Raw genomic sequence first — 16,537 nt, 5'->3', positions numbered from 1 at the left:
ATATATATATATATATATATATATAAAACGTAACCATCCTTAAAATAATTAATTTAATAGTTAATTTTTTTCTTTTTGTAAGTTAAAGTAAACCTTGGATTAAAGTTCTATTATGCTGTCCTAATGAAGGACACACAATGTCACACAATATCACTCTCTGAGCTGAGCTTAATCCAGTTTTAATGAAGAACACTAGAGTCAGGGTGCTGTTATTACACTCATTTTCAAAACAAAAACAAAAGGGTTAGCAAATTGTGTTACTATAGCTGCATTTCAGGGCTACAGCGTAGGCTAATTATCTGATTTACTATGCCCTTTTTAGTCATCTAGTTTTTAGAGACTTTAAATAACATGTGCCGTAAGTGAAGATACACAAAAAACATTCAAACAACTGTCATGACATCTCATTATGCAGCTAAAGTAATTTAGCAGCTCATATCAATGTCTAAATGAGCTCTGGCTGCGATAAGTAACACTAAATTTTATCAGTTGCTTGGTTTCTATTTATGTGGCGTCACACTGTGTAGACCTACCCACAGTGAAATCTCATTGGTCTAAATCCCACACATAACTGGCTAATAGACTGTGTTGCATCATGCAACATTTTCACCTTCAGACAGACAAACAAATCCAGTTAGTGCTTTCAGGAAATGTGAGAAGAGTCACCATGCTGTCTAGGGGCATAACGATGCTACATCCAAACTGAAAAATGGCTGTAATGAAGACTTCATGCGGTTTTGAACTTTGTTGGCTGGATGTCAGAAGAATTAAATTTTTTTAACAACATTCTTTCATTATAACAATACAACAATTCTGTCTAGATCTTGAAACAAAAATCTTGTTTTGAACCAATTTCAAGGGACTAAAAAGCTTCATTGTTCTTCACCAACCCTTTACTTAGGGGAGACAATTAAACAGTAAACTCATGGATTCCGTGGTTTATTCCATACAGCAGCTAGATAAAGAGGAACTAAATAAAATATAAATAAAATAATTATGACTAAAACTGATTCTGATATGTACAATATCAATATATGGACAGTTTCTAAAACATAAACCTTTTTTTGTACTCCAGAGACACACAAGTTTTACTTCTTGAATATTTAAAGACTGGTCAGAGCTGATATTGTCAGTTAATTGTGCTTAATAAATTTAACAGCATTTAAAAATATTTTAATTAGGTTGATATATTATTAATACAATGAAAGTAATAGTCTATGAATTTAATATTCTGTGAACGTAAAAAGAGGGGATTCAACACTGATATTGTATGTATCAGTATCTATCCAAATGTAACAAAATCCTACACTTTAATATTGAATACTGTCCTGTTGGATGATTAGCCCGGTGCCACTGGGACTCCATAATTCTAATGTGCAACCCGAATGTTTATTCTCTTGGGCCGTTTTGGCCCAGGAGAGAAGTAATTAGGAAACACGTTAATAGTGCACCATCTGTTTCTTACCTGATCGACATGCGATGTCCACATCTTTCTCAAAATCCGTCTGTGGGGAAAAAAACGAAGTGAAATTTAGACATGCAAGAGGAGTTTGATTTAGACAGAACTACAACATAAAAGCTGAAGCTTTATTTTAACATTGACAGTTGCAGACACACACACACACACACACACACACACGCACGGACACACACAAAAGCATTTTCCTGTCTAACTGACTATGAAAATTTGTTGGCTGGATGTCAGAAGAATTAAATTTTTTTAACAGCATTCTTTCATTATAACAATACAACAATTCTGTCTAGATCTTGAAACAAAAATCTTGTTTTGAACCAATTTCAAGGGACTAAAAAGCTTCATTGTTCTTCACAAACCCTTTACTTAGGGGAGACAATTAAACAGTAAACTCATGGATTCCGTGGTTTATTCCATACAGCAGCTAGATAAAGAGGAACTAAATAAAATATAAATAAAATAATTATGACTAAAACTGATTCTGATATGTACAATATCAATATATGGACAGTTTCTAAAACATAAACCTTTTTTTGTACTCCAGAGACACACAAGTTTTACTTCTTGAATATTTAAAGACTGGTCAGAGCTGATATTGTCAGTTAATTGTGCTTAATAAATTTAACAGCATTTAAAAATATTTTAATTAGGTTGATATATTATTAATACAATGAAAGTAATAGTCTATGAATTTAATATTCTGTGAACGTAAAAAGAGGGGATTCAACACTGATATTGTATGTATCAGTATCTATCCAAATGTAACAAAATCCTACACTTTAATATTGAATACTGTCCTGTTGGATGATTAGCCCGGTGCCACTGGGACTCCATAATTCTAATGTGCAACCCGAATGTTTATTCTCTTGGGCCGTTTTGGCCCAGGAGAGAAGTAATTAGGAAACACGTTAATAGTGCACCATCTGTTTCTTACCTGATCGACATGCGATGTCCACATCTTTCTCAAAATCCGTCTGTGGGGAAAAAAACGAAGTGAAATTTAGACATGCAAGAGGAGTTTGATTTAGACAGAACTACAACATAAAAGCTGAAGCTTTATTTTAACATTGACAGATGCAGACACACACACACACACACACACACACACACACACGCACGGACACACACAAAAGCATTTTCCTGTCTAACTGACTATGAAAAATCAGAATAATACATAAATTATATAATACAGTCTAACATTTCTATGCCGTCATGGGATTCTTCTCAAATTGTATGATTTTGCTAGCTTGTGTCTGCAGTCTAACCACATCCCACAGAGAAAATAGTCATCTGTTGAAAGCACTTATAAATAGAATTGGATTAATCAGGTATCACAATAGAGGCGGCGATAGAGGAGCCATCAACAGCAGCGAAATGAGCGAATCAAAGACAATTTGCACAAACGGAGGCCTCATTATAGTGAAATGCTTCTAGTAAAGAAACTTTAAATCAAAACATAAATGAGAACTGTGATCATTATGTGCCAGTGGTTCTGCATCTCCGGAACCATTTTAACAGCAATTACTCCCTCAAGCCAGTGAAGGATGAGAAAGACTGATGTGAAATATGACAAATGGGTCCCATCTGAGACAGGTGAAAGCCAAAGGACATGGATAAAAGATTTGCTGTTATTAAGCAAAGACAATTCTACATATCCTGTCATAACTGTTTAAGCAATAACACTGTATAACAAAGACTCATACTAGGAAAAAAGCACTGCATTAAAGTCCATCAAGAGGACTTTGAGAGGTCACAGCACCCGCTTTTGATAGCACAGATGCCGGATGCAAATGATTTCACAGCTAATTTATAAGTCAGCATATTCCAGCTCGTGAATGTACAGTGTTTCTTACACTGAAGTCCCAGGAGGCGAGTGTCTTACCATGATCTGTGCATGCCCGTTGGGAAATGTACCAGTTGCATCTGCATTGATGGGGTCTTGACAGTTTCTCAGGCGACATCTGAAGGCATCTTGAACCTATGAACCATTATTTTAGTCACTCAGCAAAGCAAAAGTATATTGTACAAAACATTTCAGTAGAGCACATTGCTTCAGGATTTGAAAGTTTGGGGTCGGAAAGAAATCTCAGCGAGACTGGATTTGTGAAATATTTTTAGAATTTAAAATGACTGTTTTGTATTTTAATATATTTTTTAAATGCATGTTATTTTTGTGATGGCAAAGCTGAATATTCAGCAGCCATTACTCCAGTCGTCAGTGTCACATGATCCTTCAGAAATCAATCTTATATGCTGATTTGCTGCTTAAGAAGCAATTCTTATTACTGTCAATGTTGAAAACAGTTGAGCTGCTTAATATTTTTGTGAAAACTGTGCACACATTTTTTTTAGGATTCTTTGATGAACAGCATTTATTTGAAACAGAAATATTTTGTAACCTTATAAAATGTCTCTACTGTCACTTTTGATCCATTTAATGCGTCTTTGCTGAATCAACTATTCTTCTTATAACTTATAACTTCTTATCAAAAAAAGTGTATAAAAATTCATAAGCCTGCGAAATAAAATATAGCAACAAATTCCTTTTATCCTTCTTTTTTTATGTTCACTGAAATTACCAGATTGTTTCATGTAGGGGGAAAAAGAAGGACATCCTACTATTTAAAGGAAACATTCGCAACCCACTTCTGTGAAACCAGATGTTAAACGAGGTAAAAACATGTAGGGATTTGGTTTTAATTGGTCCTGGAAAGTGGCTGTTACATACCAGAATGGGTACCAGTGGATGTGATCTCTAAATGACAGATTAAAAAAAATAATAATAATAACAGGGCATGGTTATGTCAGTCCAACAGGAAAGTTATTTAAGAGGAAGAGGGATCATCAGAGATCAGGCAGATTTTAAGGGTGAGTTTGGCTTGTTTGGCTCTTCTGAATGTGGTTTTCTTTAAATGTATAGTCAAAAATATCTTCTTTTGTGTTTCACAGAAGCAAGAAAGTCATCCAGGTTTGGAACAACATGATGGTGAGTAAATGATAACAGAATATTCATATTCATCCCTTAAATTAAGACTGGACAAGGAGTAAAATAAACTGGGCATTTTAATAAATGAAAGACAGTCTGCTGAAATGCTGAAGGAAAAGAGAAGAAAAGTAAGGGATTATAGTGGATCCAGCCCTACCTCTCTTCTGAGTATACAGTGGACCATGACTATGACAAAGCCTTGCAGGGAGTCAAAGACCGCAAAGAGGATCTGGAATAGAATTGAGCGTTTGTCCGTCATGGCCAGCACCGCAGACATCCAGGTGAGAGCTAACAGAGGGAGAACGACACAGGAACTCCATAGGGAGGCCCTGAGACAGAGAGAGAGAGAGAGATAGTGGACTGAACAACAAAAAAAGATGGATTTTTGGCCTTGGTCCCAAAAGTATTTTTACCCATTAATTTTCTCCAAAGGCATTAAAAAAAACTTTAATGAGAAGCTCTAAGCCTTGAACAAACCATCAAGATCTGAGATTAATCATAACATTACAGTCTTTGAGGAATATAATGCAGCGATCCAGTATCTAAGCTATTTTATTCATAAAAGTCACAGGGCAGCGTTGACAATAGGTTTCTATACTCCTGAATATTTCTGTGTGCGCAACGCAATCTCCGATCTCTCTCTATCTCTCGGTGCGAGTGACGTGTGTGTTTGTGTGCATCGATGAAAGCAACACATTAATATCATATATAATTATAATCATAATAAAATAAAATATTTAACTATTATTTGAATATTTTACATACTAGTTTGAGATTGTAGGGAGGCTCCAATGTTTTAATAAAAATTATGTTAAAATCAAACTGACTTGTGGCTTCTGACATTGCTTAACTCACGGATCTCACGGTAGGTCTGTCTAGAAAGGTTTATATGGCATTGTAAAATATAGCCTTCTCTATGGAGAAAATGATGGGGATTTTTACTTTACAGAAGACTACTGTTGAGCTCTAAAGAACACATATGATGAAGAGGAGATAGGGGTACTCTGGTTGCCAGTTTCATTCCAGATGAAAGCATGCACATGCACATGTCCTAAATTGCCATCAGCACATAAATGAGTCCAGGAGCACACAACAACCAATACATTGTTCCAATAGAGTGTGTCGACATATTACAGACAAAGAACAAGAGCCAGCTGTTCATTTAACACCTCCACAAATCTCCTTCCCCGAGGCAAGGGGAAGGACACACACGTATAAAGTCACACGCACACTCTTGCATGCAGCTTAATCAGCATAATCGATCTGCTGAGGCATCGGTGGGCACTTACATGGCGTTGCTGGCCGCTGTTGCTGATAAAGTAGTAGTTGAGACGACACCACATTTGGCACATTTTAAAGTTAATCCTGTATGGGGCTCGCTGAACAACAAAAAAAGATGGATTTTTGGCCTTGGTCCCAAAAGTATTTTTACCCATTAATTTTCTCCAAAGGCATTAAAAAAAACTTTAATGAGAAGCTCTAAGCCTTGAACAAACCATCAAGATCTGAGATTAATCATAACATTACAGTCTTTGAGGAATATAATGCAGCGATCCAGTATCTAAGCTATTTTATTCATAAAAGTCACAGGGCAGCGTTGACAATAGGTTTCTATACTCCTGAATATTTCTGTGTGCGCAACGCAATCTCCGATCTCTCTCTATCTCTCGGTGCGAGTGACGTGTGTGTTTGTGTGCATCGATGAAAGCAACACATTAATATAGAATGATGATTAAACTGACTTGGAACTACCTGTGCATTAAACGGTTTTTAATGCCAGCCAATCAGAATCAAGTATTCAGACAGACCATGGTATAAAATACAATATGCTTCTTTATTATTATTATTATTATTACTGCTACATTTTATTGCATAAATATACTAGTCAATGACTACAGATATAAAATACAACATTTATTATTATTATTGTTGTAATTATTACTACTACTACTACTATTTTATTGCAATAATAAAATAAATAAAATAATCAAATATGCTAGTCATTGACTACAAGTATAAAATTATTATTAATTTTATTACCACATTTGGCACATTTTAAAGTTAATCCTGTATGGGGCTCGCTCATCTGCCTGCAGAACAGCCAAATAACCAGACAACACAAAGGGAATGTATTTACATGGTGGTCTGATTGTACCAAAGCAGAGGTGGTGGATGTTTCACTAGGAGATACAGCCCTTTGTGGACTTCATCAAAGATGAAGTGTGTAATTTCTGCACCTTTAGTAGCACCAGAATTGTAATCTGTTAGTTTGAGCAACTGGACTGGGATGGAAATAACTCTATTGGCTCAACTAATGTAAATTTGGGATGAGGCTTCCTGTTTCTGCAGTTTTGTCATACGCTGACACTTTAGCTCTGTTCCCAAACCTAATGAGGTCTGCAGTCTTCTGTCAACATAGGCAACTATTTTTTAAAGAAGTTTAGCTTGAAGCTCACAGTTGATTCCAATACAGTTTGGTGTTAGCATGTTGCTAAGAAAACAACAAAATACTCTAATAAGCATACAACATGTGTAGCACACACAAATATTGGGCAAATGAGTAGTTTTATTAGGTTATGGTGAATAGGTTTTTATTAGCAAAACATCTTGAATTTGTATGATAAAATACATCACAGTTCAAATGTTTGGGATCAGTAAGGTTTTTAAAAGTTTTTGAAAGAAGTTTCTTATGCTCACCAAGGCTGAATTTGTGTGATCAAAAAAGTAAAAACAGCAATAATGTGAAATATTATTCACTGTAATATATGAGAAAAAAACAACTGTAATATATTTTTAAATTGAATTTATTATTGGAATGGGAAATTAGAATTTTCAGCGGCTCAAGAAACATTTCTTATTGCTGATGATAACAGGTTGAATGTTTTTGCAGAAACAAAAACATTGTTTTTTTTTCAGGATTCTTTGATGAATAGAAAGTACAAAAGAACAGCATTTATTTGAAACAGAAATCTTTAAAAATGTAAATGTATTTACTGTCACTTTTGTTATATTTAATGCATCCTTGCTGAATAAAAGTATTTATTAAAAAAAAAAAAATAATCTTACTGATCCCAAAATTTTGAACCATAGTGTAGGTGTGCTTCTTCATCTCTTCGCCGTAGCAATCTTGCTAACTGACAGGATGACAGAAAGCAGCAACAAGTTATTGCAAGCTGTCCAAATTGTCAACAAGACACATTACAATATTATTTGCTAAAAGACATTTTAGAATGAAAATATCAGCCAACTAACTTCCCATTTCTAAGAAACAGGTTTCCTTTTTGACAACAAATGATACCAGAGGCAGTAAATAACATAACTAGTAGAACATATTTAAATTTTTTGTAAATTGTCAGGACACCGGAGCATCTTGTGAACCCAATACATAGATTTTGGAACAGAATTTATGAGTTTGATATTTTTCATATATATGTTGGTGTCATGTAGCTAATTGACACTTACCCTGCTCTGTGTTTTAGTTTCTTATCCAGGATCCCATCTCTCGAAACCAGTTTATTAAACACTAGAATACCAATCACCATGTTAACCTGTAACCACACATACAGTAACACCGTCAGGGCCTGATACTGTATCATCAAACTGCAGTATATTAACAATACGGCTCAAGCACTGTCTTTAGTAATGACTAAATGTTAAAGCTTTCTTTGAACATAAAAAAAATGAAAGTGCTTTCCAATGCACTTGAGAATTTTACAAGCTAGACTTTAAAAATGCAACAATATAGCTATAAATCTACTGTTTTGTATTGTGTAGAGGCATGGTAGTGTGAATCTGTGCCACTATTACATCTTGATTCAGCCTAGAAACTAACTGTTTAATGGTGCATATAAATGACTGGGGTCACAATCTTCAAACCGTACTACGATGGAGTGAGGCAATTTTCTATTTCAATGTTGGCACGGCAGACTAGTCCAGTAAATGACATAAAACAATATAAAGGCACTGGTGTGTGTAGTTAAGACTGGTAAATGACTGTAAATAAACAAAGTGTAAAATTACCAGCACCACTGCAGCAGCAGGTCCCACAAATGCATAGAGAAGACCACCTTCCAGAGATAGCCAACAGCTGCAAACACAAAAAACCCAAATATCAGCAAATCTTGCATAAAATGTAACATCCGGCATCAACTTAATGGGGCATGGCAGTACACAGTCGTATCGTCCTTGAGTGTCTGGGGATCTGGAGCCATATGTCATGGTTCCACATGAGAGACTTTTAGTATGGAACAAGAACTCTAAAGAGATCTTAAAACACTGTTTATATCCAGGTATTGTCGGGAGAACTAGGTGGGACTGTTGCAATCTCATGGCTCTGACTCATTACTTCATACTACTGTTTTAATTGGAAAGATTTACATGGGCTATGTGCGGGGTCTTTTAAGTTTTCTGGGTAAACATGAAGAACAAATAAGAAAAAAAAGGTTGTCTTACTACTGAGGTGTCCCGTATCCTTTTGCTTTTGTGAATCCCATTGAGATAGCGACCACTAAAGCAGGCAATCCTTCAAAAGAGACATAGGAATGATTAAAGGCCACATACTGGGTAATCCTTCAGGGCTGGAGACATTCACAGCACATGTACAGTAGCTCCAGTAAGAGGTAAAGAATGAAAAGAAACTAATATGAGTGGTGCTTGTCCATGCAAAACCAGCTGCTATGATGCTAAAGGATATAAAGGATATTTTGGGCTGTTTTATTCCTTTGAAAAGTGATAATATATGCATATAAATTTTCTATAATAAAATTGTATAAAATATAAATTGTATTGTATATAATAAAATTGCCCGTCAGCACCGTCTATCGCGGCAAGCCTAATATATATATATATATATAATAATAAAAAAAACTTATTATTTTAAGTATTTTAAATAAAATTTATTTTTGGAAAAAAAAAACTAAAATAAATAGTTTTAAATGCTACAGGTTAATGCAGCCATTACAATATTAGAAGTGTACAGCATGAAAAGTTTATTTATTTTTTTTTTGTTGTTATTTGTTAAAGATTACATTTATCAGTGTTGTGAAGACTGACATATACAATTCAGTTAAAAACAATCACTAATACCGGCTGATAGCCAATATGGTACAAATATATAATTATATCATGATCTCTAATCATAAACACATTTGCATATTAATTAGTTTTATTAATTAACTGTGAGTATGAGCAACAGTAAATGTTGCTTGCCTTAACAAACACCACTGCAGGTCTTCAGAAGCACATCAGGTTTTCAAGAAACGATACAACTTCTAAATTGCTTGTGACATGAGAGCAGGTAAACAATCTAATTAGAATCCCTGGAGTTTTACACTAAACCCAGCATTTTGAAATGCAATTAGCACAACTGCTTTTAAACGGAAAGGCTGAAACGATCAAACAGGTCTTGAGCTGAAGTATAATATCATATCTGCTATCTTTCTAATCCTCACTCTCTATTTCTCCGTCTCTCATCTTTGCTGGTCTCAAGCAGGACTGCCATTATGAAAGGGCTCTTTCTGCTCCTGCCACTGTCCCGTGATCTGAATATTAACACCGTCCCTCTCTCGCTGGTGGCTAAATTTATTGATGCAATCAGCTTGTCTGAAGAGCCAGCGAGGGCTCTTGTGGTGCCCCCCTCCCCTTGCTGAGTCTAAACGAAACTCCGCCCCTAGCCACCAAGCAGTTTCATCCTCAACCAATTGAAAAGCACACTGCAGTGCACACAGCACCACTGTTTGTACCACAAAGTTAACATTAGTCTCCGGATGGACGAAAAAAGACGGAGTATCTGAGAAGGATTAATGAATTTGACCTGGAAACTCTCCATCATGATATGGTTGTTCCATCACAGATACAAATTATACCTGTGGATTTATAGTTCAGATGAACAAACACAGCATAGTCTGCCTGATAGCGAGAACGACGTGCCACTTGTGTTCCTATGACCTGAATAGGGGTCATGCAATTAAGGAGACCAGCTGTTGGTTTTTTGATCCTTAAAAGATGTTTCAGATTAGTACTTCTACACTGAGACACTATGTATCTAACAAAAAGAGAAAACACTCAAAGGAGATTAAATACTTTTCACTTGAAAAGTTTTTATCAGACCACTAAATTAATAAAAAATATTACTGTACAGTTGTTTACAATAAAACATTAAAAGTAAAAAACATCTGGGGTAAAGTTGTGCTGCTTAATATTTTTGGTGAATCTGTGAGTTGTTTTTTTCAAGTTCAAAAGAACAGCATTTATTTGAAACACACATTTAATCATATATATATTTATATACACACACACACACACATTCACACATTTAATTATATATCATTTTCACATTTTATATATTTATATTTATAATAATATTTTACAATATATTTATACTTAATATATGCTTTTTTTAAAAAACTTTTTTATTATATCTTTTTTTTTTATTGTATATAATTTTTGTGTCGTGTCATGCTAGAGGTAGACATTAACGGAGGTATAATGATCTGGAAGGTTAGCAACCGTTGTTATGGCAATGGAGTCATGGACTGATACAAAAGCAGGAGCAACAAGTTCATTTGATAGCAGAGGTCACTTATGAATTCCACCGCCATTAAGCTCTGATATACTGAACACAAACCACTTATGATCGGCACATAACCATATAGATCTAAAATTTGAGTCTTGTTAAAAACAACCACTGTACAACTGATGCGAACAAGAAACATTTCACAGATACCAATAATTTAATTAATCCACCATCAGTGTTTATCAGAATAGCCAAACTAATAAACGGTTCACATATCTTTGTCTATCTTCTTCTGTCTTGTCTTTTTGCTCTGCACAAAGCAAAACTCTGCAATGATGGAAAGAGAGAGCCTTGTTTGTTGCTAGGTAACTGGAGGGATGAGTGTTAGCTCTTCTGTAATCAATCTGATGTGTGCATAAAGTGGTCCTGTATAAGAAACCCTGGGGAGGTATGGAACATACGAAATTATATTTAAAAATTACCCACTCACATCGTCCACATTTGAGAAGTAAATACCGTCTGCATGATGATGATCGAGCAGTAAAAATGTACATTAGTGAAGAAATAGAGACTGAGAGAAAGAAAGAGGGAGAGATGTAAAGATACTGTAAGTGTAATGGAGATCCAAGCACTCACCCCATCCCAGGCAGAGGAAGCGTTTCCGGATGAGCCTGGTCCGAACTTTCCCTGTCACAGCCATATAGGACTGCCAAGCTTCTGTCAAAACCCAGCAGAAGGACGCCAGGAAAAAGAAGTGCAGAAATGCAGTTGTCATCGTGCATATACCCTGTCCATTTAACAGAGAGAAAGAGAAAAAGAAAAGGAACTGATAAAACACTTTGAAACATTCTAACAAGTCTAAATGAAACATTTAAAACAAGTCTAAATGAGGGTTTTTTGGACTGTCAGTGGAATATCACATTGACTGAGGCAAAGGTTGGATGAAAAGCACTTATATTCACTCATTAAAATGAATTAAAATCACAAGAAAGAAATCTAAAACTCACTGAAACCACCATGATTGAAAACACTGAGGTACAAAATAATGGATCCCTCATTTCATCTACTCATTTTGATTTTCATACAAGGTGTCATGAAAAGTTTGTGACTGAAAAACAACAAAGTTGCAGACAGATAACATTGACTTGTCTAGACCATCATTTAGGGCTGAGAGCTTTGATGGTGTGTACTGTGTTGTAATCAACACAAACTCACCTGAAAACACCTGAAAAAACTAGAGGTGCGTAGGAAAAAAGGTTTTACAAAACTGTCAAGTCCAAACTATAAAGATGTAACTAACCCCGCACACTAGCAGTTCTTGCTAAATATTGAAGTTTATTAACAAAAGCAATGTTTCGGTCCACTGACCTTCATCTGGCATATACATACTATTAAAGTCAAAACATTTTTAAATACACTCCCAACCAATGAGTGTCATCGACATTACATGTGGATCAATCACCAACTCATACATCATAAATAACAAGGGCTCCAATAAAAAACACTTTACAACATTACAAACAGATGGTATTACACCATTTAAACGCAAAGTTAATCGTGTTTGTAAAGTCACAATATCAGACAATTCAAATCTTGACAGAGTTACAATATCATCCCATCTTGATCAAACAGACACTTAGATGTACAATAAGAACACTTTACAACATTACATTAAATAATGCTTCATCATTTAACCCCAAGGGTGATAAAGTTTGCTCACAATCCAAAACAACTTGCGTCTTAATAAAAGGGTATCAATGTCACCACCTCTTGGTGGAACAGACACCTTTTCAATCTCCAAGAAACGTAGGGAGGACACATCATGATTAAAAGAGAGGAAATGCGCAGCAACTGGGTAAGTAGTATCTTTTCTCCTAATGGAGCTCTTACGCTCACTGATCCTTTGTTTCAATTGACGAGATGTTTTTCCCACATAACACAGACCACATGGACATCGAATAAGGTACACAACATGGGTAGAAGCACACGTAATAACAGAGTTAATTTTATATTTTCGACCTATTCTTGGACCTGTACTGTGTTGTAGAAATGTGGTCTTGTGGGTATGGTTTGGATTAAAACATTTGACTTCATTTAGTTCTAAATATAAACAGAAAATAATGGGATATTAAGATATTAATTAAGATATTTTTTGAAAAAAAAAAAAAAAGTGACCCTGGACCACAAAACCAGTCATAAGGGTGAATTTTTTGGGGGGTTAGGTTTCACTAAATAAGCTTTCCATTGATGTATGATTTGTTATGATAGGACAATATTTGGCCGAGATACAACTATTTGAAAATCTGGAATCTGAGGGTGCAAAAAAAAAACTAATATTGAAAAAATCGCCTATAAGGTTGTCCAAATGAAGTCCTTAGCAATGCATATTACTAATGATAATACATTTTGATATATTTACGGTAGGAAATTTACAAAATATCTTTTTGGCATAAAAGAAAAATCGATAATTTTGACCCATACAATGCATTTTTGGCTATTGCTACAAATATACCTGTGCTACTTAAGACTGGTTTTGTGCTCCAGGGTCACAAATACTTTTATTAGTAAGAATGCATTAAATTGATCAAAAGTGACAGTAAAGACTTTAAGTGAAATATATATTTCAAATAAGTGCTGTTGATTTGAACTTTCTATTCATCAAAGATTCCTGAAAAACAGTATCATGGTTTTCACAAAAAATATTAAGCATCATAACTGTTTTCAACATTGATAATGATAAGAAATGTTTCTTGAGCAGCAAATCAGGTTATTATTATGATTTCTGAAGGATCATGTGACACTGAAGACTGGAGTAATGACTGCTGCAAATTCAGCTTTGCCATCACAGGAATAAATCACATTTTAAAACATATTAAAATAGAAAACAGTTACTTTAATTTGTAATATTTCACAATATAACTGTTTTTGCTGTATTTTCTAGCCAAAAGTTTTCAATGGTAGTCTATCTATCTATCTATCTATCTATCTATCTCAATTTATTCATACTGTGATATGTGTCATACAACCCACCCCGACCAACATCTCATGCTTCTAAATCCAAATCTAGGAAATCTCGCTGCAATTAGAACATATGTGCTCCGGACATTCTCAACACTTTGTCAACAACAGTGAGCAGTCAGAGAAATGCCTTCAGCACCAAAACCACAAAATATTACCATCTTTCTCACCAAATGAGTATCTTCCTCACTGAATTTGGCAGTCGATGTGTTCCATGCAAATCCTTTTGGGATGATCAGCATGTGACAAAAACGCCTCTCTTTTAAAACCGGGGTTCCCACCACATTTGACAAATGAATGTTTCATGACACTTGTCACATTTCCATATTTTAGAGAAGAGCATAAAATTTATCAACACACTTTAGACATTTTTAAAATCTTACTTTGTTAAAACACATTACGGGTGGTGAACTTGGAGACAAATCCACCCACCGGCTAGCCGCCGACAAGTGAATCTGACAGAGGGAGAACCTGGATGCTCGTGGCAGAGAAAAGAGTTGGAAACATAGCTGACATGAGCAAGAGACTAGCTGGACGGGACATAATGAAGTCCCTGCTTCCACCTGCTCCCAGTCCACCTGATGCGGCCAGGACGAATGCTGTGAAAATGGATCAGCTGGCAGCATGCGATGGGACACCTAATGCTGATGAGCTCTCTCACGCTGCCATAAAACCACAATTCCTCAGTAAAGCAGCTTTCATGAGCTCATACATACAACATCTGAGAGATTCAGTTTGAAGTTACTAAACCAGACGACCTCCTGGACCAATGTTCTCTTTTACATGCACTGTTACTTGACTTCTAGAATTAGAAGGGCATTATGGCCTACTTTCACTGTAGCCTCTGTTTACATAACACTGTAAAAGAAAAAAGTAAATTGCCAACACCACTGTGTCATCTCTATCAATCAATCTCTACAACAGTGGTGTTCTGAAATGAGGAGGCAAAGTCCTCACAGTTCTTTTTTTTTTTTAATCTAATGTAAATTCATGACCCAGTCACGTTTTCTAGGTGAAATAAACATTATTTACACTATCAGAAAAAAAACTATTTTATATTTTTACATTAACAATGTAATCAATATTCTATTTATTAAAGCCAAGCATGAATCTCATCAAGTTAGTGTTTTTAAGCATTTTACATTTATTCCAAAATAATAACTCAAGGCAGTAACAATTTAAACAATATATTTTATTTGTGAATTTATGTTCAGCTATTCTTTTTAATAGTTAACTTTTAACTATTTTTGAATTTTTCGGATCATCAGTCGTCAAAGCTAGGTTAATATTGGTCACAGACACTGAGATTTACCTTCAATTTCACCAAGCTGATTACTCACTAAAAACTCCCACAGATCATGTTTTCAGGCAATTTCAGGTCTTATTTTGACATAACGGTGGTTATATCTAACTGTTGTTTGCTTACTTTTTTAATTAAGTCTTTTCCCATTAAAGCCATTATATTGTTCATTCAGACTGATTCATTCAGACTGACTCAGAGGAAACGCCACAGCTCTACAATTACTATAAATCTTTACAATCTCTACAACTTTTGGGGCTTTTTTGGGTCATTTTTTTATTGATCTACTACTGTTCTAAAACTTGGGGTCATTAAGACTTTTAAAAAAAATAAATGAATACTTTTATTTAGCAAAGATGCATTAAATTAATCAAAAGAGACACAATAAAGATATTTGTGGCAAAAATAAAAACTGATAAAAATAAGAAATGTTTCTTGAACACCAAATCAGCATATAATCATTATTATGATTTCTGAAGGATCATGTGACTGGATTAATGGCAGCTGAAAAATACATTAAAATAGAAAGCAGCTATTTTAAATGGTAATACTATTTCAGAATATTACTGCTTTTACTGTATTTTTGTTCAAATAAATGCAGCCTCAGTAAGTGTGTGCTAAATGCAACAAAATTTTCACACTTACATGAACACTTATCTCTGTTTGGATATACTTTAAATTAGAATGATTATATGTATTTTATCTGCTCCATAAATAATTCTAGATAACGTTATCTGAATTGTTTAAATGTGTAGAATCTATATAAGCTTGTTTTTCATCAACCGGTAAAAATTTACAGCAGGGCATGCAAATTCGGTCCATTTTTGGCCAGACAGAAACTGCACACAGGCTGAATGTAAATATAAGTCTCTGTAAATCCACTCGCTGACAGCAGGCGGCGCTTATGGAAAAGCTGTTTCCCGTAACCTCCGTGGACAAAGCAGTATTGCGATTAAGAACACTTCCTTTAAGTATTACATGGAGCGAAGATGAAAACAAAATCCCATCGAATCGTTTCTGAAGACAGTCAGAACCTTCAGAGGTACATTCATATAATTAATTCATTAATATATTAATTTGTATAATTCCCTTAGCACTCTTTTAAAACCTCCCAGCTTTTCCACCCTGTTTTCACTCAAAACGAAACTACTCTGCGTGCTGTACGCACGTGAGACTGTGAAAACGGTGCTTTATGCTGGACAGTATTTATTTATCACGAGTTGTTCAAATCACGGTAATCTAATA

The 16,537-nt window shown here is 35.0% G+C and overlaps 1 protein-coding gene across 5 annotated transcripts in view; it reads right to left on the bottom strand.

Moving 5' to 3' along the window:
* LOC107736840 (adhesion G protein-coupled receptor B3-like) overlaps window positions 1-16,537 on the bottom strand; it is a 195,634-nt gene that overhangs the window by 7,785 nt on the left and 171,312 nt on the right. For 3 of the 5 annotated variants that reach the window (XM_016548193.1, XM_016548195.1, XM_016548196.1), the window contains 7 exons: window positions 11,611-11,761; window positions 8,913-8,982; window positions 8,481-8,547; window positions 7,923-8,008; window positions 4,618-4,789; window positions 3,357-3,452; window positions 1,466-1,505 (listed from right to left, as the gene is read on the bottom strand). In XM_016548193.1, the coding sequence (XP_016403679.1) occupies window positions 1,466-1,505; window positions 3,357-3,452; window positions 4,618-4,789; window positions 7,923-8,008; window positions 8,481-8,547; window positions 8,913-8,982; window positions 11,611-11,761 (682 nt within the window). Of the gene's footprint in view, window positions 1-1,465; window positions 1,506-2,408; window positions 2,449-3,356; window positions 3,453-4,617; window positions 4,790-5,749; window positions 5,840-7,922; window positions 8,009-8,480; window positions 8,548-8,912; window positions 8,983-11,610; window positions 11,762-16,537 lie in introns of all 5 variants that reach the window. The other 2 variants (XM_016548197.1, XM_016548194.1) reach the window with 2 other exon arrangements.

The sequence above is a fragment of the Sinocyclocheilus rhinocerous genome, unplaced genomic scaffold (assembly GCF_001515625.1).
Source record: "Sinocyclocheilus rhinocerous isolate Xijiao unplaced genomic scaffold, SAMN03320098_v1.1 scaffold1214, whole genome shotgun sequence".
Taxonomy (NCBI): Eukaryota; Metazoa; Chordata; class Actinopteri; order Cypriniformes; family Cyprinidae; genus Sinocyclocheilus; species Sinocyclocheilus rhinocerous.
The sequence above is the reverse complement of the archived record's forward strand: the minus strand, read 5'-3'. Positions and strand labels throughout refer to the sequence as shown.